A 27,765-nucleotide genomic window follows, 5' to 3' on the forward strand; every position below is an offset into this window, starting at 1 on the left:
AGCGCGAGCTGGGGCGGGAGCGAGGGGCGGGGAGCCGACGGGCGCGCGCACGCGGGCGGGCGGGGGCGCGCCGCCGGAGCAGGGCCCGGGAGAGACTGGAACGACTGTTAAAGGGGCAATGCCCTCGGGACTGTGGGCCCACCGGGCGGGGATGGGGAGCCAAGTTACGGTCGCCGAAGGGCGAGCTGGACGCTGGGTGTCGGGAAGGTTTTAGCGCCTGAGGAGCCAGAGCGCTGGGGGCGGACCCCGTAGGGGACCCAGGCCAGCCCCGCGCACGCTCACGCGGCGGAGGCGCGCTCGGGGGGCGGGGCCTCTCGCCGGGCCCCGCCCAGGAGGTGGCTCCGCGCAGGCCCCGCCCCCGGCGCGCGGTGCGGACGGCTCCACTTCTGCCCGTCTCCGCATCGCCCCCGTCCCGCCGGCCCGGCGTTCTAGAACTCGCCGCGCAGCTGCCTCAGGTGCCCCCGCCGAGTGCGGGCAGCGGCCGCACAGCCACCGGCGCTCTGCTCCTGCCGCCGCCTCAGGCCCAGGCCGCCCCTCCCGACCCAGCCTGGCCCCGCAGGGCTCAGATCGTCCCCTCAGGAAGGGTCCAGACCAGACCGTTCCCTCAGCTCCTCCGACCCCCAGGCTTGGCTGCCCCCGAAGGCCTGCCCGAGCCCCAATCTGGCTGCCAAGCAAGGGTCGCCTTCGCCCCTTAGGCGAAGCCACACACAGGCCTGGCCCTTCCCTCCAGGCAGGGCCGCCCGCCCTCTCCCCGCAGCCCAGGCCCCTCGGCCCCCCTCTGCCAGGGGAGGCCTCGCCTGCACCCCTGGCCAGCTGTTGGGTCCTCCGTCCAGCTTCCTGCCGCCGGTCCTGTCCCTCAGACCGAGGCCCCCCCCTGAGGCCCTAACTGACCCCTTCCGGCCCAGGACCTCCCGTGTGGACCCTCCTGCCTTTTCAGCCCGACTCCATCCCATCGGGCCGCCGCGGCCTGAACATCCTCCTTTCCCCTCGCCCACCTGCTCGCCCCGTCCCAGCTGCCCGGGGATACAGTCCCCGTCGCTCCCCGCGGGCCTTTTCTCCCATGTTCCCTGCAGGCGCTCTTGCAACTAGCACCCCACGTCCCGGGCTCTCGGGTTGTATGTGGCTCCCCCTCCCCTGGCTCCGTGCAGCTGGCCTTTGCTCACCTTTACCTGTCGGCTCCCCCTGCCCCCCCTTCCCGGCACCCTTTGATCCCATGTCCACACCTGATTTTTTTACCCACCCTCCATTCTCCAGCTGCCCCAGCCACCGAGTCCATACCACCAGCCACAAATGCCTCTGTCCTGTCGTTTCCACCTGTCACCCCTTTCCATGTCATCATCTCCTAGCGCCAATTAAGTAACTTAACCGCCATTTGCAAATGTCACTTACTCTATAGTATAGAGTCTAGACATTTGGCTTCAGAAAATTCATTTTCTCCTTTGTCTTCTGCCACATCCACAGCCCCTAGCCCAGTGATGGCGAACCTTTTGAGCTCGGCGTGTCAGCATTTTGAAAAACCCTCACTTAACCCTGGTGCCGTGTCACATACAGAAATTTTTTGATATTTGCAACCGTAGTAAAACAAAGACTTATGTTTTTGATATTTATTTTGGATATTCAAATGCCATGTAACAAAGAAAAATCAACCCAAAAAATGAGTTCGCGTGTCACCTCTGACACGCGTGTCATAGGTTCGCCATCCCTGCCCTGGGCTCTCCATCTTCCACCTGTACATTCAGCCACTAGACCTGTCCGGCACTAGAAATGCCTTTAAAGCTCCTTTTCCCTTTGCAGGACCCAGGATCCTCTTTCCAGTCTCTAGATCTGCTCCTGGTCTCATCCCCACAGCCATGTACGTGCGTGAATGACTCACTTTTCATTATCCTCCCAGCACCCATGAAGCGACTCAGTCCCGCCAGCCAGCCCAGTCCAGTCCTGCAGGTACAGGAAGATGGAGATAACCTCATCCCCTTTGCCAAGTGAGTCGTCCCCACCCAGTGGGGAGAATGGGGACGGGATGGAGGGAAGATTGCACGCCTGGGCTCTTTCCTAAGAAGAGTCGGAAATAAGGACGGAGAAGCTCAATGCCTGGGCTCAGGGGATTGATGACTCATTCATTTATTCAGCAAATAATTTTTGAACACTGCATTGTTCTAGGCCAGCGGTTCTCAACCTGTGGGTCGCGACCCCTTTGGGGGTTGAACGACCCTTTCACAGGGGTCGCCTAAGACCATCGGAAAACACATATATAATTACATATTGTTTTTGTGATTGATCACTATGCTTTCATTATGTTCAATTTGTAACAATGAAATTGGGGGTCACCACAACATAAGGAACTGTATTAAAGGGTCGCGGCATTAGGAAGGTTGAGAACCACTGAGCCAAACCAGTTAGGGCAATCAGTGGAAGTTTTTAAGCAAGGAAATGACTGCAGGCTTTTTTTTCTTCAACTTTTTTATTACAGAAAATTTCAAACAAATACAGAAGTAGAGAAGGCAGCAATAATGAACTCGGTGTACCCTTTTCAGTCAGCTTTAATAACTGTTATTATATGGATAATCATCTTATCTGTATACTTAGCCAACCTCCTACTACTCAGATTATTTTGAAGTAAATCTCAAATTATACATCATTTCACATGATCACTTTTAAAAGATCACTCAAGCTGTTCTGTGAAGAGTAGCATGTAGGAGATTAGAAAGAGGGAGAGGAGGAAGAGGCCATTGCAATAGTCCAGGCAGCGTAGCAGAAGATGAGCTGGAATATGGAGACGGGAGTGGAAATGAGGAGTGGTCACATTTGGGAGTATTTTAGATGTAGAACTGATAGGACTTGCTGATAGATTTGGGAGGTGAGGGAAAAGGAGGTATACCAGGTTTGGGGCGCTAGCACCTGGGCATTAGGGTGCCTTTCAGTGAGATGGGGAAGGCTAAGGAGATGTTGAGTGGGCAGTTGAACCTGCAAGTCTGGCGTTCAGGAAAGGAGCCAGCCTGGAAATATAGATTTGGGAGTCATCAGCACATTGGTGGTATTTAAAGTCATGGTGCAGGGGGTGAGGAATTAAGTCATGGGTCTGGGTGAGGTCACCCAAGGAGGGATGGAAATGGAGAAGATACAGGGCTCAGGCCTAAGCCCTTGGACACTCTCCTCCTAGAGAGAAGGAGAGCAGTCATCATTTAATCTGCAGGCTTTGGAAGTGATGGGCACTGTTCTCAAACAGCTCCATACATCCCTCACCACCTACAAAGATATTAGTCCTTCTGAGATAGGGGAGACGAAGCAGGACTAAACAGGGATCTGCTCTCCTGCATCCTTGCATTAACCTGTCGTCATCATCTGAGTAGCCAATAGCTGGGCCTTCCTATTTAACAGCCCTGCTTGCTAAATATGATGTTCTCTGGTTGTGGGGTGTAGAAGTTTGAGATTCAGTGAGATCTGAGGCTCAACAATAGCCAATCTCCACCCTCATCCCAGCTCCAATCTCCTTTTAAATCAGAGGCTTTATAGCCTTCTGCAGCTAAAATGGATAAAGTGAGGACATAGCCTGAGGGAGTCTGAGTAGCTGTATGGTCGCATGGAAAGACAGGGCCTCCGGCCCTAGCCATTTGGCTCAGTGGATAGAGTGCCGGCCTGCAGACCAGCCCAGGGATCCTGGTTGGGGTACATCCAGGAGGCAACCAATCGATGTGTCTCTTTCACAGAGATGTTTCTGTCTGTCTTTCCCACTCTCTTCCACTCTCCCTAAAAATCAATGGAAAAATATCCTTGGGTGAGGATTAACTAAAAATAAACAAGTAAATAAGACAGGGCCTCTGAATCCCTGGGGTGAGTAGATATGAGGGGAGAGCCAGAGCCTAGCCCCCCGTGTCCTCACCGCAGGTGTTCCAGGGTGGTCAGCCGATCCTCACCCCCCAGCTTGCCTTCCCAGAGCCTCAGACTGACACGCCAGCATTATGGAGACGTCTTCTGGGACAGCCTTAGTGAAAGGCCCAGGTGGGTGAAATGGGAAAACGGGGCAGTGGGAGGGTGAGGCTGTACAATTTTAACACTCATAAAGCTTGATAGCCCTGGCCGGTGTGGCTTAGTTGACTTGAACACGGAAAGGTGACAGGTTTGAACCCTGGTTGGGGCACATACTCAGGTTTCGGGTTTGATCCCTGGTTGGCACAAGTGAGGAGGCAACCGATCAATGTTTCTCTCTCCCTTCTTCTCACCCTAAAATCAATAAAAGCAGGTCCTCAGGTGAGGATTAAGGGGAAGAAAGCTCTATAGCAATATGCACTAACTAGTCTGGGAATAACTGCCTTACTGGTTGATGGACTTTGTAGGCTTCTGATAATAGATAAATAGGTGGTTGGGAGAGATCATTAGGGAAACAACATGGATGGGGGTGCCCCGCTGCACTTAGCCCCCTTTTTGTGCTTCACAGCTCCACCTGGATGGAAGAACGGTACATCCCATCCCTGCAGGTATGACAAACCTTCTGCCCTTCAGTACTTCTCGGTTAAAACTGCACCCCAGCTCTCCCATTACACGTTCCCTCTAGTGTCCCCCAACCAAAGCACAGAACAGGCCCTCCTTTCTATCAATCGTGTTTTCCAGATCACAGCTGTTTTTGTGATCTGAGCTTCCCAAGACCCCTGACTCCCTATTTCAGTCGAAGCTCCCCCGAGAGCCCAGTTCTGCCATCTACCTCCTTTCCCCCTTCTTTGGCACAGAGAGCCACTGGTTGTTCCCAGCCTGGCGTGTACCCCCCTGAGGGGCTCCCACCCCCTGAGATGCTTTTCAGAAGAAAGAGGAGGAGGTCATATTTGGCAGGAATGCAGGGACCTGGGGGCATCCCAGCCCGGGTAAGGGCTGTCACTTACCACCTGGAGGATCTAAGGAGGCGACAGAGAATCATCAATGAGTAAGGAGCGACATCTGGGCTCCGGGAGCCTAGCAGGGTTTGGAGGCAGAATGGTTTGAACTAAGGAAGGGGTGGAGGATTTTGAAGGAATTGGAGGTTGTTTGGAAATGAATCATGAACTTGGTGGGATCGCAGCAGAATTTCCATAATGTGGAAAGGAGGGAGCGAAGGGATGGTGGATGAGCCATACTGCGCTAGAAGACGTGGAAACTGGATCACTAAAGCCAGGAAAGCACTCCATAGAACTGGAGGATAGTGGGGAGCTAGTGGTCACCTCTGAGTCCTTGAACTAAAAATACTTCAGTCTGAGGGGAGCAGACAGTGGGAGTGGAGAGTAGGAAGCCAAAGGACAATGCCCCTCCGTCCCAGCAGAAAGTATTTTAGGGCAGAAAGGTGAAGAATGGAGAGACAGGAAGCCTGGCCTCCAGGCACCTCTGCTAAGCCTACAATCTCCACAGGCTGAAGAAGGCCCAGTGGAGCAGCTCTGGCGCGGCGGCCGAGCCCCTGGTGCCTGGGGAAGCGAGCTGTGGATTCCCCAGCACCAGCCAGCAGCCTCGTCAGGACGCGGAGCGGGCAACCTACCCACAGGAAGACGACCACTTCCTCCCTCCCGGCAGGGCCCAGGTACGGTTGGAGGGAACTCGGAGGGTGATGGGGATGCCTGGTCCTGCATGGAGAGGCATCGGAAGCCAAGAGCCAAGCTGGATTGCTGGATTTGAGGGGAACAGATCAGAGACGTGGGGGTGCCTGGGTATGGGCACTAGGAAATCTGGAGAGAGACATACGTTCCCATTAGTTCATTCTTTTTTCCATCTCTCTCCTCTTTCCAGCTGCTTTGGTCTCCCTGGAGTCCCCTGGCCCAGGAAGGATCTTTCCTCTCCAGGCAGCTGAGCTCTCTGACCCCCTACAGCCCTGTCACAGCCTGTAGGAGCCCCCCTTTCAATACCTGGGGGATGGAGCTGCCCGAGGAATAAGGAAGAGCCCTTATGAAGTCTCCGCAGACTAAAGGCCCAGGGATGGTAACGAAACCACCCATGTCTATCCAACATGCTCGCGCTGCCTCGGGGACCCACGCCGCCTCCTCCTCGTCGCTGGAATCACCCCGAATGCACCTCCCGTCCTCAGCCTCTCCCAGCTTCCCCTCCCGCCTCTGCACTCGGCACTGACAGCCCCCGGGCCTCCCGTCTCAGCCCGCCCCTCGCAGGAGCTCCCCGAGGCCGGCGGGCCGCCGGCTCCCTGCAGGGTTCTCTCCCCTGGTCTGTCATTAAAAGGAAAACAAGTTGAGCTCAGAGTTGTCTTTCCGGGAAGGAGTGATGGAAAGGCTCGTGGGCAAGACCCAGCTACAGTGAAGTCGGGCTGGGTCCCCAAAATTCAAGGAGTCATGCCCTGGGCGAGAAAAGCCTGCCCCCCAGTCCAGCGTTCCTCGCCCAGCGCTGGACAGCCACGCGCCCCACTCTCGCGTCTCGAGGGTCACGCCAGTCGGGCGAGCTCCCGCCTCCGGGACCCCGGGACCCTGCCCTTCCACCCCGCTGCCTCCTCGGGGACTTCCCGGCCGGGAGCCCCCCCACCAGCGCCCCACCCCGAGCCCCACTGCAGCGCCCAGGTTCCCTTCGCCACCCGCTTCCCCTTAATTGGGAGGCCCCGCCCCGTGCGCAGTGACGTCGGACGCCGCTGTCAGCCGGCGCTGGGGGGGGTCGGTGTGGGGTAGAATGGCCGCTGCCGCCGTCACCTGCGGGACCCCGGGAGGTAAGAGCCAGGGCCCTTGCCCGCCTCCCCGCCCCCGCGCCAGGGGGCGCCACTCCACGGGTCCCGACGCGGCGCGCCGCGCTGGAGACCACCGCCCTCCTCCGGGCGCTCCGCTCCCGCTTCCGTCCTCCTCCCCCGCGCCAGGGGGCGCCGCTCCGCGTAGGGCCCCACCGCGGACCTGCGCGCGGGGACTGCCTTGGGGACCCCCGAACCCCGACTGCCCCTCGGCTCCGCGCGCCCGCGGACTCTGCCCCGCAGTTTCTCCAGAACATCCCTCCCTCCCTGCGAACCGGAGGCAAGACCCTCCCAGCGCGGAGCCTCTCTGGGGACCACCGCCCCGCCGTGGGGGGCGCCCCCCGGCCCGCTCCGCACCCCAGTAGGCGGCCTGGCCCGGACTGTGCACCTGCGCCCTGGGCGGAGTCCTTACCCAGCCCACGCAGCCGAGCTCGGAGGGGCCGCCTCCCCCTCTTCATCCTCGGACACCTGGCGGAGCCGCGCCGACCGCCTCCTCCAGCTCCATCTGTCCCCCCGGGAGGGTGGGGCTCGGGCTGGAGCCGAGTGTGGATGGTGTCGGGTGCGCTGGGGGCCGGGAAGCAGAGGCGTTTGGGGAGGGTGGGAGAGAGGTGGGTTAGGGGTGGAGAGGGCTGTCCTGAGGGTGGGAAGCTGGGTCCTGGGGGAATATCCCAGATTGTCCTAGACCTAGGCCTTGACCATCCTGGACCAGAGAGATGGGTTAGGGTCGGTTATCAGATGTCTTTCCTCTTGGAAAAATCAAATAGAGAAGGGACTCAGGGTGTGTCTTCTAAGGCCTCGCTCTCCATTGGACTTAGCTCTCCTGCCCAGCGCCCCACCCCCAGCATCCAGGCTCTCTTTTGCCAAACCATTCTCCAAGGACCGGATGCCCTGAGTCCCAGTCCCCGGACCGAGCCTACCCTGCAGGACGCCCGCCCGCCAGCGCCTCCCCTCCCCTCCCCTCCCCTCCCCCACCCACCCGTCTCTTCCTGATTACTCCTCTGTCGGGGCTCCCCACTCACGTTGGTTCCTGGCACCAGGTCCGGGTTCTCGCCTCCCCCATGGCCTGGCTCTACTCTCCCATCAGAGCCTATCCCCTTCCTTCCTCTCTTCCTCTTCTTTCCCATGGCCCAGTCTGTACTGCCTCTCCCCCCTCATCCTGGGGAAGGGTGAGGGCTCCTGCCATGACCTGTTCTCTCTTTTCCCAGCACAGACTCCCCCTCCCCCCGGCCCCTCCGGCCAGGGGTGACCTTGCCCCTGGAGCCCTCACCATGAGTACCAAGGACACCACCGAGGTTGCTGGTGAGTCCACAGTCCAGGTTCCCACTTTGGACACAACCTTCCTGTCTCCCTGCCCTGTGGTGCGTGTGGCCCTTGGATTCCCTGCTCTCCTTGTTTCAGTCCCCACAGTGCCCTGGATTCAGCCCTCTGCCCTCGGCCAGCACCCTAAGCCCTCCTTTCTCGTTCCCTCTAGAGAACAGCCACCACCTGAAGATCTTTCTCCCCAAGAAGCTGTTGGAGTGTCTTCCTCGATGTCCACTGCTGCCTCCAGAGCGGCTGCGGTGGAATACAAATGAGGTTTCCTAGGGAGCGTGGGGGCTCAGGGCGTGGAAGGTCTGGGGAGAGTGAATGAGGGTCGCCCTGTGTCTGTCCACGCTCCTACCTGCAGAGTGTGGGGCTCTCTGGGGATCACGGGGGGGGGGGGGGGAGGTATAAAGACCTGCATCTTGTAGGAACTCACTTCTTGGCATATCCACCTGAGTAAAAATAATAGCTACCACCTTTACAGCATTTCTTACAAACCGGGCACTGTGTTAAGCACTTGACCTCCATTATCTCCTTCTGCAGCTCTGATGATGCTATCTGTAGAGCAAGCACTGTTATCCCCGCGGTATAGATGAGGAAATGACTTATCTGACTCGCTCCAGAGCGCCTGCTTTTAGCCACCACTTACGCTGGCTCCTTCTGGAGGGCATGTCCCGTGTTACACGCCTTCTGTTCTCCCTACACCCAATGCTTTCTATGTACTTGGTGGTTGATCATTATTGATTTGATTATTTGACTAGAAGAGGACTGTCAGTCAAAAGGGGTGTGTGTGCGTGTGTGTGTGTGTGTGTGTGTGTGTGTGTGTGTGTGTGTGTTATTAGCGCTGGAAAGGTCAGCAGCACTTCGTGGAGATCTGGGAAGGGATTTGTCTATAGGATGGCTAGGAGTTCCAGACTCAGAGAGATGTGTACATGGCACTTCAGGGTGCCATGAGGTTGTACAGCGCTAACACTGAGGATACTGCTGCTCAGCTCAAGTTCAGGGAAGAACCAATGGTTCGTTCTGGCAGGAATGTAGGTGCAAATGGGTAAACAGTGTGAGCGTAGGAGCAATGGTTTGATCCCTGGTCAGGGAGAGCCTTGGAGTCAGGCTGAAGAATCTGGAATTCCTGGTGATGTCAAACTATTGAAGTTTTCTGAGTCAGGAAGTGGCACAAACGTGGAATTTGGAGAGGAAGATAATGATGAACAAAGAATGATGAAGAGCTTGGGTCTGGCCCCAAGATAAAAGCCCCAATTGGCAGGGAGGGAAGGAGTCAGGCTGATGGAATTCCAGAGGTTAGACTTTGGTTTGCGATGGAACCTGAGATTCTTAGAAGGGCAGTGAGCCTTGCTGGGTCAGATAGCTGGCAGCATCCTCCACTAGCTACCAGGACGCAGTGGAGAAGGACCCTGAGGGGGTGGCCAGGAGGCCAGTCTGAGACTGTATGCAGGGGACACCCACCTGGGTACCTCCTCTTCTACAGGAGATTGCATCCTACTTGATCACCTTTGAGAAGCATGAGGAGTGGCTATCCTGTGCCCCAAAGACAAGGTGAGAAAGTTTGTGAAGGTGGCGAGTGGCAGGGGTCCTGGGTTCTGTTCACAGAGCTCAAGGCCAACCCTATCCTCTTCAGGCCTCAGAATGGCTCCATTATCCTCTACAACCGCAAGAAGGTGAAATACCGGAAGGATGGTTACCTCTGGAAGAAGCGGAAGGATGGGAAGACCACCCGAGAGGACCACATGAAGCTGAAGGTCCAGGGCATGGAGGTAAGCAAGGCATCCAGCTCATCTGCCTTGGCCCACCCTTCTCAACCCTTAGCTGGGTTCCAGCCCTGTCAGGACTTGGCACCATTGTCTGCCTCACCACCCGCCCTTCTCACTCGCTTTGCATTAGCTGGCTGATAGCTTAGCCCACCCTCCACACCCCATTTCCGTCCATGTCCCAGCTCTGCAGGCCTTAGGTTATGCCTCCCCTGGAGGACACCCATGCCCAGTCCCCTCACCTCACTTGTATTTCCCTCAGGGGTCCAAGTATTGAACCTCTAAGCACAGGTTTATCTTCCCCAAATCATTGCTCCTCATCTCAGTTGTGTTCTTGCGCTGCCCTCCGATTTCTAGATAGTTCAATATCTCAAATGTGATCCTCATTGTAAAGCCCTAGTCCCACTGTTCCCTTCTCCTGCCTCTCATCCATGATTTGGGGTGCTGGGATTTTAAAGGTGTGGGGAAGAGGTGGGGGTGGGTCAGGGTTGAAGAGGAACTGGTGGAAAGATTGGGATTCCTGCAAAGGGACTGAACAGAGGAAGAGTTGGGGAGCAGACTAGCCCTCCCCCCACCCCAGCCTGTCTCCTGGCAGTGTCTCTATGGCTGCTACGTTCACTCTTCCATCGTCCCCACATTCCATCGGCGCTGCTACTGGCTGCTCCAGGTAAGGAAGGAAGCGCTCAGGGAGACACACTCTTCCTGGCTCTGAGAGGGAGATGGGGTCTGGAAGGGTGCAGTGAAGGATGACTAGTTCTGCGTGGGTGCAGGAGCCTGGGAGATAGGGAGTTTGGGATAGAGAGAACCAGAACTTGGGGATGGAGCTGGGGGATGCCTGGGGGAAAGTGAAGACTAGGAGGCTGAGCCCTGGGATCTCAGGACCCCATCGTGCTCTGTGTGTACCCTTGTGCCCGCAGAACCCTGACATCGTCCTTGTGCACTACCTGAACGTCCCAGCCCTGGAGGATTGTGGAAAGGGCTGCAGCCCCATCTTTTGTTCCATCAGCAGTGACCGTCGAGAGTGGCTCCGGTGGTCCCGGGAGGAGCTGCTGGGACAGCTGAAGCCCATGTGTAAGGCGGCAGGGCCAGGACAGTGCCCAAGGGGAGAGTGGAAACGGGCCCCCCAGAGGCACCAGGAGCCTGTGGGGTGACCATGTCCCTCTCAGCCAGAGGGTGCTTTCCTGCGGGGGTGCTAGGCCTCCTGGTGAGTTCTACAGTGGAGAAGGGACCGCTGGGAACTACAGATGCAAGCAGTCTTGGGGCTGCTGGCCTCCTTGCACCTGGCCAGAAGTCTTGGAGCATCTCAGGTGCTTGAAGGAGCCGAGCTGTCAAGGGGCTCTGGGGACTTTTGTGGGGGTCCCATAGCACTTCCCCCCCAACTCTCCTCTAGTTCATGGCATCAAGTGGAGCTGTGGGAACGGGACAGAGGAGTTCTCTGTAGAGCAGCTGGTGCAGCAGATCCTGGACACCCACCCGACCAAGCCTGCACCACGGACCCATGCCTGTCTCTGCAGTGGGGGCCTTGGTTAGTGACCCCCAACTTTGGAGCTCTCTTCCTGTCTAGTCACACTGCACTTAAGCCAGGGGGTTATCTGTCTTGCTGGGATTTGCATGCCTTCCCATCTGGGTGCACCCTGACCCCGGCTCCTTTTACTTGAGTCTTGGCAGCCCAGCTTTTTATCTGCCTTCTACCGTTAGCAGCTCCTTCCACCCCAGCACTACCACTTGGACCCAGCCTTAGCTTTACTGCTAAGTGGTACCCCCTTGGCTCTGTTCTTTTGTCCCTTTTTTATGCTTTTACCTATTTTTCTCACCTTTCCTCCAAACCCTCAGTCCGCCCCCCACCTCCCTCTTGCTCCTTCAGTCCTGTTTAACATGGGGAAGGAGGAGTGCCTCTGCTGCCCCCCAGTGGCCATAATCAGTATTACATCTCTGGTATATAGCGGAGTCCCAGGAACTACATGAAGGTGTGGGGAAAGGTGGGGGTGGGTAAGGGTTGAAGAGGAACTTGTGGGAAGATTGGGATTCCTGCAAAGGGACTGCACAGAGGAAGAGTTGGGGAGCAGACTAGTCCTACCCCCAACCCAGCCTGGGAATGATGGAGAAACATGTGTCATATCCCTTCTCTCCTCCCCACCTCTTTCCATTCCAGGTTCCGGGAGCCTTACACACAAATGCAGCAGCACAAAACACCGCATCATCTCTCCCAAAGTGGAGCCCCGAGCTTTAACCCTGACCTCTATCCCCCATCCCCATCCCCCTGAGCCCCCTCCACTGATAGCCCCACTTCCCCCAGAGCTCCCCAAGGCACATACCTCCCCATCTTCTTCCTCCTCTTCCTCCTCTTCCTCAGGCTTTGCAGAACCCCTAGAGATCAGACCTAGCCCTCCCACCTCTCGAGGGGGTTCATCGCGGGGAGGCACCGCTATCCTCCTTCTGACTGGACTGGAGCAGCGTACTGGGGGCTTGACGCCCACCAGGCACTTGGCTCCCCAGGCTGATCCTCACCCTCCCATGAGCTTGGCAGTGGTCGTCGGCTCTGAGCCCTCTGCCCCACCAGCTCCTCCCAGCCCTGCCTTTGACCCTGATCGTTTTCTCAACAGCCCCCAGAGGGGTCAGACATATGGAGGGGGGCAGGGGGTAAGCCCAGACTTCCCGGAGGCAGAGGCTGCCCATACCCCCTGTCCTGCCCTAGAGCCTGCTGCTGCCCTGGAGCCCCAGGCAGCTGCTCGGGGTCCCCCTCCACAGTCAGTAGGAGGTGGGAGGAGAGGAAACTGCTTCTTCATTCAAGATGATGACAGTGGAGAGGAGCTTAAGGTCCAGGGGCCTGCCCCACCCGTACCTTCACCCCCTCCTTCACCACCCCCCTCACCTGCCCCCTCGGAGCCATCGGGCAGGGTAGGAAGAGGGGAGGCCTTGTTTGGAGGAGCTAGTGGGGCCAGCGAGCTGGAGCCGTTCAGTCTTTCATCATTCCCAGACCTCATGGGAGAACTCATCAGTGACGAAGCTCCAGGCATCCCTGCCTCCAACCCCCAGCTCTCACCTGCTCTTAGCACCATCACAGACTTCTCCCCAGAGTGGTCCTACCCAGAGGTGAGTCTCTCCCATCCCTGTCCCCTCTTACCCCCTGGTATGGGGCCTAGTTACCATGGCTGCTTAGTTCTCCTTCCAACCTCTGTTTTTCCACAGAGTGTGGCTTCTTTCCTGTTTCTATAGTCCTTCTGACTCACCCTTCTCCCTCCCTTCCCCTTCCACGGGGTTGTATGAGTCCCCAAGTGCCCCGGGGACTTCATTCCCTTGGCGACTTTCACAGGGAGGGAATTGGGGCAACTTAGTGCGGAGAGAAAACATAGTCGGGATATGATTGCAGACTTTGAGGAGCTAAAGACTGTCTTCATTAGTAGAGAAGTTCTGCTTGATGCTGCCCTAGTGAGGGAAAGGAGGACCTGCAGTCGGGGCCTAAAAAGGAACTTCCTCCTGATGACAGCTATCTGCAAATGAGTCGGTGGCCTTGGGTGAGGCTAGCAGACTCAGGTGGAGGGCAGGGATGTTGGGGAGGAGCGACAGGCTAGCTGACCTGACCCCAGTGGGTCCTGTCCAGTCCCTGTATCACCAAGCTCAGGCACAGGGCCTGCCACATAGAGATACTCTCTGGGAGTCTACATTAACGAATAAGTGAGTGAATGAATACCCAGCCGAGCTCTAGCCACATGGCCTTCTGACTTCTGTCTGCAGGGTGGGGTCAAGGTGCTCATCACGGGCCCGTGGACGGAGGCCTCCGAGCATTACTCCTGCGTCTTTGACCACATCGCAGTGCCCGCGTCGCTTGTCCAGCCTGGTGTCTTACGCTGCTACTGTCCTGGTATGGGGATGGGGACTCGTGGGGGAAGGGACTAACTAATGGCATTTAGGACTTCTGGAAGCACTGGGGACAAATGTGTTGAGTTGTTCCTGAGAGCACAAAGCCCTCATTTAGTCTTGAGGCTGAGTCCCATGGTCCCCCAGCAGGCAAATGGGTCTGGGCTTAGATGTCAGAAGGTCTGGGTTCTGGTCTGAGAAATCTACTCCTTACTGGACTAGTGACCTTAGATACATCTGCTCTTTTCTTGGGTCCTTGGCCTCCCCTCCTGTAAGGTCAGGTATTTGACCCAAGGAGTCTCTAATGTCTGTTCCAGCCTTAAAGCCAGAGTCTAGCTCTTGGAAGAATGAAAAGGGAGAGATGTTGGTCTCCTCCAACCAATCTTGAGACTGAAGGACATTGGCTTCCATCTAATACAGTAACTGTTAGCCACATGTGCCTATTGCAATCAATTAAAATTAAGTAAAATTTAAAATTCAGTTCCTCAGTCGCACTAACCACATTTTGAGTGCTCAGTAGCCACCTGGCTGGTGCTACCCTATTGAGCAGTGCAGATAAGCATTTCCATCATTGAGGAACGTTTTGTTGGACGGTGCTGGTCTAGACGTCACTGCCAGGGCAACCTCCAGTGTCTGCCCTTTTGCCACCAACCTTGCCCCTTACCCTGCACTCAACAGTCAGCCTTACTGTGGGACCCCAAAGGCTCACCAGGGACATGGTGACAGCTTTGTTCTCGGTGTGTGTTCTCCCCATCCCAACAGCCCTGTTCAGTGGTGCACAGATGGTGCATCAGGGACCAGGGCCTGATGGCTTCCTTTTTAAGGCTATAGCTGGGGCATCGCCCTCACTAGACACTGTTGGTGAGCAGCTGGCTCTCCTTCCTCCCATCTTAGTAACAGGGTCATGACGTCTGAACACTGATTCTGGGAGACCAAGGGGTTTCTATGCCATCAAATTATTTATTATAAGTATAGGTGTCTCTTGACCCTCAGCTTCCAGGCCTTGGTGCTGAGTAACAAACATCCTTAACTACAGGGTCTAGAGTCCGTAGCAGGTACCGAGTTCTCACATGAATGGAATCCCTTCCCAGTTAGTGCCAAGGCCACCGAAGCCAGCAGCCTCTTGGCCCACAGCGGGGAAGCTGGGAAGCTCAATATGAAATGACCAGCTGTGGCTCTAACACAGAGGGCCAGAGAGGGAGCTGCAGGGAGAGAGCCCTCCTCACTGACCTTGCCCTTCCCAGCCCATGAGGTAGGGCTGGTGTCTTTGCAGGTGGCCGGGCGGGAGGGACCCCTTTCTGCTTCTGTGCTCTTTGAGTATCGAGCCCGCCGATTCCTGTCACTGCCTAGTACGCAGCTCGACTGGTTGTCACTAGATGGTAAGTAGCTAGCCCTCTGATCCCAAGTGTCGGGCCCCACAACTTTGGAGCACGACCCTCCTAGGTCCCCTCAGCACTCAGGTGGCCACCACCTAGCCCACATTTACCAGTCTTTTCTCAACTCCTGCTTCACTGGTCATTTCTAAATGCAGCAGCAAACTTCCCTGCCCTCCTCTTCCCTGTGCATCTTGGAGCCATGTTTGTCTCAGTTCTTGCCCTGTCTTCTCCATCCCAAAGGATGGGATCTAGGCGAGGCCAAGAGGCGGGAGCAGGGACAGGGTCTAGAGCAGTGATGGCGAACCTATGACACTACTGACACGCGAACTCATTTTTTCAGTTGGTTTTTCTTTGTTAAATGGCATTTTAATATATAAAATAAATATCAAAAATATAAGTCTTTGTTTTACTATGGTTGCAAATATCAAAAAATTTCTATATGTGACACGGCACCAGAGTTAAGGTAGGGTTTTTCAAAATGCTGACACGCCGAGCTCAAAAGGTTCGCCATCACTGGTCTAGAGCAATATATATATAGGACGTGCAAGTATGTACATGTGTATAGACATGTATTGTTTTCCTCTCCATAAAGATAGGTATTTATTATAGGAAATTATAGAAAAGCACAAACTACGAATGAAAACTGCCGATATTACTACTCAGTAATATCTACCACTTTAATAGCATCCTGTACTTTCTCATACAAACACACTTTCTTATACAAACACAGACATGCATACATGCATGTGTATGTGTGTATTTATTTTTTAAGTATTATTTTTATTGATTTCAGAGAGGGGGAGAGAGAAACATCAATGATGAGAATCATTGATCGGCTGCCTCCTGCATGCCCCACAGTGGGGATCGACCCTGCAATCTAGGCACGTGCCTTGACTGGGAATCGAACCATGACCTCCTGGTTCATAGGTCGATGCTCAACCACTGAGCTGTGCAGCCTGGGCAGTGTGTATTTATTTAAATCCAGCACTGGCTTTGAGAAATTGTTTCTCTCGGCTCCTGCTTCTTTCTCAGGGTGTGCGCTTCTCTGTCTTCTCCTCTGGGTGTCTCTGTTGTTGCCTCTGGGTGTCTCAGTTCTGCTGTCACCCCGTGGTGTCTCCCTCAGGGCTTGTCCTGGCTCACCTCCCTCAGAGCTGCCCCTTCAGGGGGCTGTGTGTGGGTTGCCCGCAGCCTACCGTGGGATCTTGCCAGGTCTCCCAGGCCTGTTCTGTCTGTCCTGCTGTGACTGCCCCTCGCCTTCCTTTCCTGTCCCTGTTCTACCATCTCTCCTCCCTCTTTCATTTCTCCTTGGACCAGGGTCTTAACTTGTCCCCCTTCTTCTCTTGTTGCTTGCTTGGTACAGTCCCCAGCTTTCCTTCGTCCTCTCTCTCCTCTCTTCACCTTGTTTATCCTTTCTGCTCTCTCTCCTCCCTGTTATACAAAGGTCTCTGCTCATCCTTCTCCACCTTCCTTCCTCCCCACCATCACTTCTGTGCCTCAGCCCCTTCTGCCTAGCATCTCAGAACATCCCTGACCTCCAGCCTGTTTCTCGATGCTTGTTTTTCCATGGCTCTGATCCCCTCCCGCCCCTCCTCCTTGTCCTTGTGTGATCTCAAGAGGGGACAGATATAGCTTGGGATGTGTGTGTGCGCGTGTGTATTTGTGCATGGGGTGAGGGGAGGAGGAGGAATGGATGGCTATCCATCTCTGTCATGTTCCCTCCCCACCATCCTCTTTGTGGACAGCTGTGGGGGGCCAGGAGGAAGGGGCGGTGCTTTTCAAATCACAGTTCCTGAGCTCTTTGGGGCTGTGGCTAACAGAGAGCAGGGACCCTGGAGTCCTTCAGCCCCAGCATGGGGGACAGAGGTAGTGTCTGGGGCAAGCGCGGACAGTGTTTCACCTAGGGGAAGGCTGAGGGAGAGTGTGTGATCTGGAGCAGTTCGGGGCTGGATACTATGTGGGAATTCCTCCTGTCTCTGTGCCTTGAAGGACACAGTTGTGGTTCTGGATTCTGGTCCTGGGTGGATGAGTAGGGTTAAGAGCCCTAGCTTAAGGACTGAGTTTCAAAGGTGGGTGGGTAAAGGGGCTGTTGTTTTGGAGAGAGGAAAGAATATGATTCAGTGTCTTTACCTCCCAGATCCTGGGATAGGTCTAGTTCTGTGTTAAGGGCATCACCTAGACCCTGCCCATAAACCTCCCATACCCTTTCCCCCTCAGACAACCAGTTCCGGATGTCCATACTGGAGCGGCTGGAGCAGATGGAGAAGCGGATGGCAGAGATCGCAGCAGCTGGGCAGGCACCTTGCCAGGGTCCTGACGGGCCTCCAATGCAGGTACTTCCATGAGGGAGCCTGGTGGATGGAGGGAGGGTCTTCATGCAGAAAATGGCTCTGGTGTGTGACTTCTCACTCCCCCGTCCCCAGCCCCTCGGCCTGCCCTCCTCCCTAATCCCTGACGTCACCTGCTCCCACCCCCGCCCTGTGGCAAGAGTGGCTATTCTGGGCACCCTCTTGGCATGACAGGCTTCAGACTATTTCTGGGCTGAAGAAGGGTGGAGGTGAAGGAGAGGGTGGGGGAGGGGACCAGGAGGTTGGGGTTCAGTGCTCTGGGAGTCCTGCATGTCTGAAGGAAGAAGACTGGGAGAGGACTCTGGGTTCTGAAGGGGAGAAGCATCTGTGGATATGGCACTAACCTGAGCTGACGTGAAGGCACAACATGGGCCAGGGTGTGTGAGATCTGGCTGCCAGAGGGTCTGCAGAAAGTTGGCTGTGGGAGGAGGGGACATCCAGGAACTTGAACTGGGAGAACTGACAGGCCATCAGAGGTCTGTGTGGTGGGAACCTGGAGTGAGAAGTGTCGGAGGGGCAGTTAGAAGCTGAGAGGCCAGGTATGGGATGGCCAAGGCCATCTCAAGCCAGAGGACCGGATGCTCAGTTCTCTGCATAAGGTTGTGTGTATTGCAGGATGAAGGCCAGGGGCCCGGGTTCGAGGCACGGGTAGTGGTCTTGGTAGAGAGCATGATCCCACGCTCCACCTGGAGGGGTCCTGAACGTCTGGCCCACGGAAGCCCCTTCCGGGGCATGAGCCTTCTGCACCTGGCCGCTGCCCAGGGCTATGCCCGCCTCATCGAGACCCTGAGCCAGTGGCGGTGAGCAGGGGCAGCAGGGCGGGGACTGGGCAACCACTGGAACAGAAGTGTCGGGACTGAAGCCTGCTAAGAGGGGGCTGGAGTCACTGGGAAGGAAGAGGGGCTGGAAGGTTTGTGTGGGAGGAATTTTAATATCCCCTGAGTTACAACACTGACTCCTTGACCGCCTGACATTTATTTATTTTTCCATCACCATTTATCCCCTCTGTGCCCTCTTCCACGGCCACCCCTCCCCCCAGTCCCGCAATCACCACACTGTTGTTCATGTCACGAGTTCCCTTTTTCTTTCCTTTTTGTTCAATCCCTCCACCCGCTCCCAACACCCCCACCCCCATCACATTTATTACTTTCTGACTGCCTCATCCCACTGACTGTGGTGCTTCTAGACAGCTGGCTTCCCAGTCCCTTCAGTTCCCTTGTCCCCACTTTGCCCACTTTTCCCCTAACTGGGCTCTGCTGTCCCTTCCCCAAACCCTCCAGAAGTGTGGAGACCGGAAGCTTGGACCTAGAGCAGGAGGTTGACCCGCTCAACGTGGATCATTTCTCTTGCACGCCTCTGGTGAGGGTGCTGGGGTCCCGAGTGCATGTGGGGCGTCGGGAGAGGGGAAGGGTGCTTTGAAGGGAGGGCCTGCGGGAGTGGGGAGGACAGGGGACTGAAGATGGGCCACCAGGAAAAGGGCCTCGGCCTCACCTCTGCCTGTCTCCCCACTCCTGCCCTTGCCCTGCCCCTCCTTAGATGTGGGCGTGTGCCCTGGGACACCTGGAAGCCGCTGTGCTCCTTTTCCGTTGGAATCGGCGGGCGCTGAGCATCCCCGACTCTCTGGGCCGCCTGCCCCTGTCTGTGGCTCACTCCCGGGGCCACGTGCGCCTTGCCCGCTGCCTTGAGGAACTGCAGAGACAGGAAGCTTCAGCTGAGCCCCCACTTGCCCTGTCGCCACCCTCCTCCAGTCCAGACACGGGTGAGGGTTACCCCTCACCTTTTTAAGAGGGGGATGTGGGTGAGACAGTAGGCCAGGGGCAGCTGAAGAGTGGGAGACACAAAGTGTGAGAGGAGGGAAATCGAGGAGGAGGCAGGGAAGGGGAGATCCTACTAGCAAGGACAGCCAGGGAGACTGAGAGCAAAGACGGGGCAGGTAGGTGACTCTAGGATGGCAGATGGCCCCTGCTGCCCTCACCCTCTCCCCTTACCTTCCAGGTCTGAGCAGTGTCTCCTCGCCCTCAGAGCTGTCCGATGGCACCTTTTCTGTCACATCAGCCTATTCTAGTGCCCCAGATGGAAGTCCTCCCCCTGCTCCTCTGCCAGCCTCTGAGATTATAATGGAGATGGCCCCAGGCCAGCTCTCCTCTGGTGCCCCAGAGGCCCCCCTACTCCTCATGGACTATGAAGCCACCAACCCCAAAGGGCCCCCACCCTCACCACCTCCTCTCCCACCAGCCCTGGATGCAGGGGCTGCTCCAGAGGAAGCTTACAGCCCACCGGCTGTGGACGTGATCCCGGTACTGCTTGTGTGATGGAATTATGAGGGCTAGAAAGAGGGGTGCAGGGGTGGGGGGAGGCCGACTAGTTCATGAAACAGACTGAGTCTTGCTTCAGTTTGGGAAGGAGCAGCTATTGGCCCTCATTTTTGGACAAGCAAGGTAATCCTTTGCTTAACTTCTATCAGAGCTTAACTCAGAGTCATGAGGCATCAGAGCTTAAAAATTCTGGGGAGTATCTTCAGTTAGAGCTGGATTGTAGGGGTTGCCTGTTGATCCATGAAGAGACAAGCTTCTTGGGGAACCAGAGAGATAGAGGGAAATGGGGAGGGTTGTGGAAGAGAGAGCTTAGCAAGATGGAGGTATCTGGCAATGACTTTTGGTGAGGAGGAAGCCTGTACATAGTAAAAGCTAAGAAACTCTTGTGGGATAAATGACAGAGTAAATCTTTAGGTATAGCAGCAAGAACTGGAGGACATGCCTGCTTTAGAGAGGCTAATGGGTTAGAGAGGTCAGGGTAGCACTGTAAGTACAAAAACCTGGAGACTTCCACAAGGTAGGCTGTGTTACATGTGGCCAGCAGGAAGTGCTGCAGGCTGCAGGACTGGAGCAAAAGCAAGGCTGTAGCCATTCAATAGGGTCATGTGGTTGGTTGAGCTGGTTCTGAGAGAGCTGAAGGGGGGTGGGGTGGCAGGCATGGCCAAACCTGGGGGTAGGATGGGCTTGCATGGGCCAGACCTGGGTGGGACAGTAAGCAGTCAGCCTGGAAGGCTAAATCCTTCATTGCTCAGCTTGAATCTCCATTTGGAGTATGTCCTCCCTGTCCTATGTTCTCCACAACGTCTCAGCACAGGTGGAGACCCAGTAAGTACGAATGAATGAATCTGGAACAGTGGCTGAGAAAGATGGGGTGAGACAGGACAGCAATCCCTGAGGCCTCACCCGATGGGAGAGAAGGAACAAGACAGGAAGGGGACCGAGGTGACAGCTGTGTCAGGGCAGGAACATCTGTCATTGGGGACCCCCAAGGCTCACCCCGCTTCTCCATCCAGGTGGACATGATCTCACTGGCCAAGCAGATCATCGAAGCTACACCAGAGCGGATTAAACGAGAGGGCTTTGTGGGGCTGCCCGAGGCTGGAGCCTCAATGCGGGAGCGGACAGGGGCCCTGGGGCTCAGCGAGACCATGTCCTGGCTGGCCAGCTACCTGGAGAATGTGGACCATTTCCCCAGCGCCGCCCCTCCCAGGTGACCAGCTTAGGACAAAGCCTCCAGATTCTTGTTTAAGGGAAGATGGCAAGGGGAAGGCAGCTTCCCCATAGCCAGAGATCCATTCTGGCAGAGGCCCTACGGGCCTTTGAGGGCATTGAAGCTGGCTGAGCTCTGAAGCCATGCTCTCCAGGCTCCGTTGCTGGGGCTGTCCCTGGGCAGAAGAGGGACTTCACATGCCCCGTGACTTGTCCTCTCCCTGTCCCTGCAGTGAACCGTCTTTTGAGCGGGGACGCCTGGCGGTCCCTCCAGCACCTTCCTGGGCAGAGTTTCTCTCTGCATCTGCCAGTGGCAAGATGGAGAGTGATTTTGCCCTGCTCACATTGTCGGATCACGAGCAGCGGGAACTGTACGAAGCAGCCCGAGTCATCCAGACGGCCTTCCGAAAGTACAAGGTCAGGAGGCTGGGAGGTCTCAGGGAAAGAATTACACAATCTTTGAGTCAGGGGAGACTGCGGACTCCCAGGACTTTGGGAGGGAGAGCAATCATCCAAAGTGGCCTTGGGCTGAAGGCCAGGGGACCTCAGGGAAGTTGGAAGGACAGATCACATGTCTATTAGGTGGGCCTTTAGGTGCTGAGACTTCCTGCTTTCCCCTTAGGGCCGGTGGCTGAAGGAGCAGCAGGAGGTAGCAGCAGCTGTGATCCAGCGCTGTTACCGGAAGTACAAACAGGTGAGTCCCTGCTCTCTCTAAGGCATAGCCAACCACTCCCACCCAGAGCATCCCGAATGCTGCTGGGACCCTGACTCCCTTCTCTCTCCACAAGCTGACCTGGATGGCACTTAAGGTATTAGGCATGAGATCCGGGTGTGAGGTTGTCTGTGGTGATTCAAGCCTTTCCACGAGCGCGTGGATCAGAGAAAGACCTGCATCAGCTGAACTTGGGGTGACCCTCAGGGGTTTGGTTTCTGTCCCTCCAATTCAGCCCGCCTCTCCTCCCCACTCCTAGTTTGCTCTCTATAAGAAGATGACGCAGGCGGCCATCCTGATCCAGAGCAAGTTCCGAAGCTACTACGAACAGAAGCGATTTCAGCAGAGCCGCCGAGCAGCTGTGCTCATCCAGCAGCACTACCGCTCCTACCGCCGCCGGCCCACAGGCAGCCTGCCGCCCCGCAGCAAGTAGGGGTCCAGCCCCAAGCCCTCTGTGCCTGCCCACTGCATCCATGCCCATAGCCCATAGCCCCCCAACTCCCAGCTCATCGTCCTGCCCCCAGTCCTTCCTTGCTAGGGTCCCAAAGGGCTGAGGACGGGATGCCTGAGTGTTGTGTCAGTGTTCCTCATCTTTTCTTCCTTTTGCCAGAAGCTCCTTTCTCACCAAAAAACAGGACCAGGCAGCCCGGAAAATCATGAGATTCCTGCGGCGCTGCCGACACAGGTACCCGTTCTTTCTCCTGCTGGATTTTGCTCAGCCACCTCCATCACCCACCTCCCCTGATCTGCTGATCTCATCTGACTCCTTCCTTGTTTCTCTGCAGGATGAGGGAACTGAAGCAGAACCAGGAGCTGGAAGGGCTGCCCCAACCTGGACTGGCCACCTGACCTCTGCCCACTCCGAGGCCGCTCCTGGCAGTCTTAAGGGAGAGGGCTCTCGGGGAGGAGCCCCCTGTCGGCAGCTTTCCTCGTCACTTTGTTTGGAGATCTTCCTAGGTCTCTACCCTCCCCCCCTCCGAAGTGCTGCACTCCCTCTCCCACCCCCAGCTCCTCTTCCCTCCGGGTCGTGCCCCCTCTTTTGGTCCCCGGCTCCAGAAGACCCACGCCCCACATCCCTGCATCTTCAGCTGTGACCTCCGGAGCCCCGCCTGCCCCTTCCGCACAGCTCCCTCCTTGCCTGCACCCGCTCACCCCTTTCCCGAATTGCCTTATTTATTTGTTCGAAGCGTCTCTGAATGTATCGGCCTGGCCCCACCTCTGCCTTCGCTGCGCTCGCCCCTCGTGTTTCAGGGCTGACCGTGCCCCCACCCGACTCCGCATGTTCGCGTCCGTTTCCTCCCTTTCTGGCCCTGTCTTCCCCCCGTCACTCCAACTCTGGCCGCCAACGTCGGGGCCACAGGGGAGACTGTATATAGGAACACGTTGCGGAGTCGCACCCCATCCCCTGATGGGAGGGGGTTTGTAAATATGTAACATACAGAGTTTAGTGAAGAATCTATTTAAGGCGCCCGGGGAGGGCTGCACGGCCGGGCTTGTGGTTCCCAGGCGCTGTGGGGGGCCTCCGCCGGCCCCACGAGCACTTTCTACTTGTGCATGGGCTTAGTTTCTAAGAAATGCCATTAAACATCGCTGCACCAGCCAGCCTCCGACTTCTGTCTAAGGGGGAGGGGAGGGCCGGGGCGGGGCTTCGGCAGGGGAGGCTGCCGCGCGCCCGGCCAGTTCAGTGCCTGGGCGGGACCGGTGTGAGGTTTTCCACCGCCGACGTGTTTCCGGCCTTAAAGGCATTTCGCCCTTCCCTTTAAGACGCACCGCCCCGTCTCTGTCACTCCCAAGATGGCGGACCTACTGGGCTCCATCCTGAGCTCCATGGAAAAGCCACCCAGCCTCAGTGACCAGGAGACTCGGCGCAGGGCCCGAGGTGAGGATCCCAAATTCACATCTGCTTTTCTTCATTCGGTTCTCAGGACCGCATTCTTCCTCCTTTAGACGGTGCCGCCTCTTCCACCTTGAAAACCCCCGCAAAGGCCCCTTCATAGGCCCCCCAGAATCCCTACAAGGTCTGCTGACCCGTCCGCTGTTCGTAGCGGACGGTGATTGGCTACCCGAAGCCTAGTGCCAGTTTCCTGCCTCTTTCCTGGCCTGGCAGTCCTTGTTTCCTATTCGCCAAGAGGCCCGCCTGTCCGCTGCTGGCGTGCTCTGATTGGTCGATTGCCTCCGACCCCACCCAACTTGATGCTTCTTGGCCCGCCTTCGGGTCTCAGGAGGGCGTGTCCGGTCACTCAGCCCCTCCCAACTCCGGAGTGTCCCACGACCCATTCCCATTCTGATTGGGTCCAGGACACGTCCATCCGCAATCCTTTCACCTCTATTGGCCACCGTAAAGGTCTGCCTATTAAAGGCCTTCCTCTGGCCCACCCACCCACCTCAAGCATCTCCAATTGGTTGATGGGTCCTTTCGGTGCCCTTATGCCCCTCCTACTTGATTTAACCTCTTTCCTACCCTGCCCATCTGTAGCCTTACTTTCCCCAGTTCTCCGAGCGGGCGGTGATGTTGATTGGAGAGAAGAAAATGCCTCTGTCGGTCCGATTGGCTGTAGGCACTTGGGTTCTCTGAGTGACTTCCCTGCAGGCGGGCTCCTGAGTTCGCTCGCCAGCGTAGGGCGCGGTCGGCCTGGCGTGCAGCCGTCCCCTGGGCTGCTCGTGCTGCGGCGTGTGAAGGAGTCAGACAGAAGTGCCTTGGGAGGACCCAGCCCCGAACCCTGCGAGACCACAGACTAGCCCCGGCCCGGCCCCGGCTTTCCACCCGCCCTAGGGGCCAGGGCAGGCCGGATGCCTCCAGTGAGCTCAAGTGCTGCTTAATAGCGAAATATCTATTATTTACTGAACGGTTGCTAGGAGCCAGGGGACCCTCCGAAGCCCACAGTCTGAAGCATTGATAAAATGCACGTTGATTCAATGATCACATAGAAGTTTAATTATCATAAGTACTCTGTGAGGAAGAATAGTTAGGAGAGCGACCCCCGAGGGGTCCTTAACCTAGCCTGTGGTGACCTGGGATCTGAAGTGAAGGGTAGGTGATTCAGTAAGAGGGGGAGCGAAGTGTTACAGGCAGATGCGTATGTGGAAGCTCTGAGGACGGAGGGAACATAATGGACCTGGCAGTTGGGACTATTTCATGCTCGCCATGACTAGGTGCGGCAGCAGCTGGCAGACTAGGAAGCCAAAGTTGAGTTCAGTCACTTGCCTGAGGTCACAGGGTTAATAAGTGACAGGGTTTTGAATCCAGGTGTGGCTTTTAAGCCTATGACCTTAACCATCATCATGTGCCATCTCCGATACAGAGAGAACTCAAACCAGTTGTGGAACACTCAGTGGCCACTGATGGTCAGAGCCCTTGATGTCAAAGAGGTGAGAGCTCCTAAGCTGTCAGGGGCCACAGAGAATAACTGGACAGGAGGAGAGCAGGGTCCCTGCCTCCTAGAGCTGCTAGGATGGTAGGGGAGACATACTGGTTCTCAGCACATGCTGTAGTGGATGTCTGAGCCGAATGTGTGTGGGCCCCAGAGGAAGAAGTGAGTAACCCTGACTCATGGCAAATCTCAAAGTTTGCAAGAGGAGGAAAAGCATTTCAAGCAGAAGGAACAACATGTGCAAAGGCAAGGAGTGATTAGGAAATGGGAAGAGGTCAGTGCAGCTAGAGCTATTTGGATGCTGTGGAAGGAATGGGCCTTAAGGATATAAAGGATTTAAAATGACAGAAGAGAGGAGAGGGGACATTAAGATGTAAGGATGGGAAGTTCCTCTACAATTGACTGAACACCTACACTCTCCAAGGAGAATGGTGTCAGATTAGTCATTTCAGCTTCATCTTGTCTGTAGAAGTGAGAAGTTTCGAGGGGCGGGGTTTACAAAATAAAGGTAGGAAGTTAAATAATTTCCCCTTTCCGATGTAGACAATGAGATGATAAACTCTTTAAGGCCAGGGCTTAGTCTGGTCTCCTTACCTCCGCAGGTGCCTTATAGTTCTTTGTATATTGTGGGTATGAGATGTTTGTGAATCGGTTTCCCCTGTGAGATTGGGAAGTGAGGGGAAGCATGATTCTAATCTTTGCTCCTCCTCCTCTGAGCTCTTGAAGGGCAAAGCTATGTCTTAAAGAGCTTGGTGCTCCAGGGCCTAGGACAGTGCCAGGTTTAAACATCGATAAATGCTTGGTGAATAAACAGCAGCCCTCCCTTCCCAGCCTGAGACCTCCCAGTGGACACCAGACCTCCTTTGAAGCCTTCCAACCTCCCACCCATGCGTCTGCCCCGGCCTCATGCTGCCATTTCTCGCCCCCAGAGCAGGCTGCCCGCCTGAAGAAACTACAGGAGCAAGAGAAACAACAGAAAGTGGAGTTTCGTAAAAGGGTGAGAACAACTGGAGAGATCAAGGCAGCCTCAGGAAGGATTTCCAATAAGTCAGAATTAGAACTCGGTGATTTTGAAAATGCCTCAGGGGACGTGAAGCCTGGAAGCCAATGGCATGGAGGCTGGGTTAGGTGTGGGGAGGCAGAGGCCCGTTGGCCCAGCTGGGAAGAGGGAGATGGGGGCAGAGCCACCGTCTCCTATCTTCTCCCCCTTTCCCTCTCCCAAGATGGAGAAAGAGGTGTCCGATTTCATCCAAGACAGTGGGCAGATCAAGAAAAAGTTTCAGCCGATGAACAAGATAGAGAGAAGCATACTGTGAGTGTCTTGGCAGGGGAGGCAGGAAACGGGTGGCCAGGGCGGCATGAAAGGTCCAGTGGGGAAATCCACAAGAGGAGGGTGCGAGGCCCCCTCATGGCTCTACATACTCTTTCCTCTCTGTCCTCCCGCCCTTCGCAGACACGATGTGGTGGAAGTGGCTGGCCTGACATCCTTCTCCTTCGGGGAAGATGATGAATGTCGCTATGTCATGATCTTCAAAAAGGTAAAAGGCCTGAGTTCCCCACTCTCTCCCTTTCAGCCTATGCCCCCCTGGGGAAGAGAAATGAGATGAAACATGTATATGGAGCCTTGACGCCATCATCCCTCTTCCCCAGGAGTTTGCACCCTCAGATGAAGAGCTGGACTCCTACCGTCGTGGGGAGGAGTGGGACCCCCAGAAGGCTGAGGAGAAACGGAAGCTGAAGGTGAGTTATGCCTGGCAGTCCCTGGAGCCCACCACCTGGGAGGGGTTTGGGTCAGGTCCCTGAGCACCAGTGCTCCACTTCTGCACCCCTAGGAGCTGGCCCAGCGGCAGGAGGAGGAGGCAGCTCGGCAGGGACCTGTGGTAGTGAGCCCCACCAGTGACTACAAGGACAAGTACAGCCACCTCATCGGCAAGGGGGCAGCCAAGGATGCAGCCCATATGCTACAGGCCAACAAGACCTATGGCTGTGGTGAGGCCACAGTGGGGGCTGGCGAGGGTAGGAGAGGGAAGGCTAAGGCACAGGGATCCTAGGCCCTCCCCACCCTTTCCTCTACCCCTAGTGCCCGTGGCCAACAAGAGGGACACACGCTCCATTGAAGAGGCCATGAATGAGATCCGAGCCAAGAAGCGTCTGCGGCAGAGTGGGGAAGAGTTGCCACCTACCTCCTAGGCACCCCAGCTCTCTGGGACGGGGTAGGGAGGGACAGGCTGCTGCTATTAAAACCCATTCTGGAGCCCCACCTCTGAACCACCTGCTAACGGCCATCACTTAGGCTGGAGGAAGCAGGTGTTTGATTTGTCATGTCACTCTTAGTTTGGATATGTATATGGTTGTGTGTGTGTGTGTGTGTGTGTGTGTGTGCGCGCTGCACACAAGAGAGTGAATGCACAGGTGGGTATTTAATCTGTATTATTCTTTCTCCTTGGAACTTTCTTCCCCATGGGGTTGGGGTTACTTTACATTCAATAAACACTGTTTGAACCAATGTCTTGGTTTGTTTAAACAGAATAAGAGGTGGGTCCTGAAGAGGAAGAGAAGTGATTTTAGCTTGAGCAGGATAAAACTGTTGTTTGTGTAAGCCAAAGATAGCCAAATATTGGCACTTTCATAAGAGAGAGTATTTTAAGAGCACAATTGCTAGGGCCAGATGGCCTAGTTTTGGATCCTGGCTCTGCCAGTTACTGTTACGTTGGGTGGGGTATTTGACTTTCTTGTGCCTCAGTTTCCTTACCCATAAAATGGGGATAATAATGGTAACTATCTGAAAGGACTGTTTCAAAGATTACACAAGTCAGTATATGTCCGCTATTTAGAGCA

At 55.9% G+C, this 27,765-nt stretch overlaps 3 protein-coding genes across 9 annotated transcripts; all 3 read left to right on the forward strand.

The window, feature by feature from the left end:
• Positions 1 to 338: 338 nt before the first annotated feature.
• INCA1 (inhibitor of CDK, cyclin A1 interacting protein 1) lies at positions 339 to 6,200 on the forward strand. 4 transcript variants are annotated; one of them, XM_081109983.1, is made up of 7 exons: positions 339 to 455; positions 1,795 to 1,979; positions 3,883 to 3,996; positions 4,433 to 4,472; positions 4,722 to 4,912; positions 5,371 to 5,536; positions 5,743 to 6,195. In XM_081109983.1, exons 2-7 carry the CDS (start codon positions 1,897 to 1,899, stop codon positions 5,884 to 5,886), a joined length of 738 nt encoding a protein of 245 aa, XP_080966109.1. In that variant the 5' UTR covers positions 339 to 455; positions 1,795 to 1,896; the 3' UTR covers positions 5,887 to 6,195. The 4 variants fall into 4 exon arrangements, with proteins under 4 accessions (XP_080966109.1, XP_080966107.1, XP_080966108.1 ...); XM_081109981.1 differs by having other exon boundaries at positions 363 to 455; positions 1,892 to 1,979; XM_081109980.1 differs by lacking the exon at positions 339 to 455 and having other exon boundaries at positions 1,702 to 1,979.
• A 372-nt stretch (positions 6,201 to 6,572) lies between these two features.
• On the forward strand, positions 6,573 to 23,154 carry CAMTA2 (calmodulin binding transcription activator 2). 3 transcript variants are annotated; one of them, XM_081109020.1, is made up of 23 exons: positions 6,573 to 6,658; positions 7,879 to 7,972; positions 8,145 to 8,248; positions 9,462 to 9,529; positions 9,612 to 9,747; positions 10,337 to 10,408; positions 10,659 to 10,812; positions 11,132 to 11,266; positions 11,894 to 12,834; positions 13,477 to 13,603; positions 14,844 to 14,978; positions 17,190 to 17,305; positions 17,936 to 18,120; positions 18,601 to 18,679; positions 18,857 to 19,079; positions 19,316 to 19,617; positions 20,649 to 20,845; positions 21,078 to 21,261; positions 21,467 to 21,538; positions 21,633 to 21,653; positions 21,816 to 21,985; positions 22,167 to 22,241; positions 22,342 to 23,154. In XM_081109020.1, exons 2-23 carry the CDS (start codon positions 7,942 to 7,944, stop codon positions 22,403 to 22,405), a joined length of 3,591 nt encoding a protein of 1,196 aa, XP_080965146.1. In that variant the 5' UTR covers positions 6,573 to 6,658; positions 7,879 to 7,941; the 3' UTR covers positions 22,406 to 23,154. The 3 variants fall into 3 exon arrangements, 2 of the variants coding, with proteins under 2 accessions (XP_080965146.1, XP_080965147.1); XR_013996941.1 differs by lacking the exon at positions 21,633 to 21,653 and having other exon boundaries at positions 21,467 to 21,560; XM_081109021.1 differs by lacking the exons at positions 6,573 to 6,658; positions 10,337 to 10,408 and having other exon boundaries at positions 7,927 to 7,972.
• Positions 22,345 to 27,433, forward strand: SPAG7 (sperm associated antigen 7). Of its 2 annotated transcripts, XM_081109022.1 has the most exons (8): positions 22,345 to 22,513; positions 23,321 to 23,435; positions 25,857 to 25,924; positions 26,151 to 26,239; positions 26,381 to 26,465; positions 26,578 to 26,667; positions 26,760 to 26,916; positions 27,008 to 27,433. In XM_081109022.1, the coding sequence occupies exons 2-8, from the start codon at positions 23,351 to 23,353 to the stop codon at positions 27,115 to 27,117; spliced, it is 684 nt and encodes a 227-aa protein (XP_080965148.1). In that variant the 5' UTR covers positions 22,345 to 22,513; positions 23,321 to 23,350; the 3' UTR covers positions 27,118 to 27,433. The 2 variants fall into 2 exon arrangements, with proteins under 2 accessions (XP_080965148.1, XP_080965149.1); XM_081109023.1 differs by lacking the exon at positions 22,345 to 22,513 and having other exon boundaries at positions 23,317 to 23,435; positions 26,070 to 26,239; positions 27,008 to 27,432.
• The last annotated feature ends 332 nt before the right edge of the window (positions 27,434 to 27,765 follow it).

The sequence above is a fragment of the Myotis nattereri genome, assembly GCF_964212035.1.
Source record: "Myotis nattereri genome assembly, chromosome: 16".
Taxonomy (NCBI): domain Eukaryota; kingdom Metazoa; phylum Chordata; class Mammalia; order Chiroptera; family Vespertilionidae; genus Myotis; species Myotis nattereri.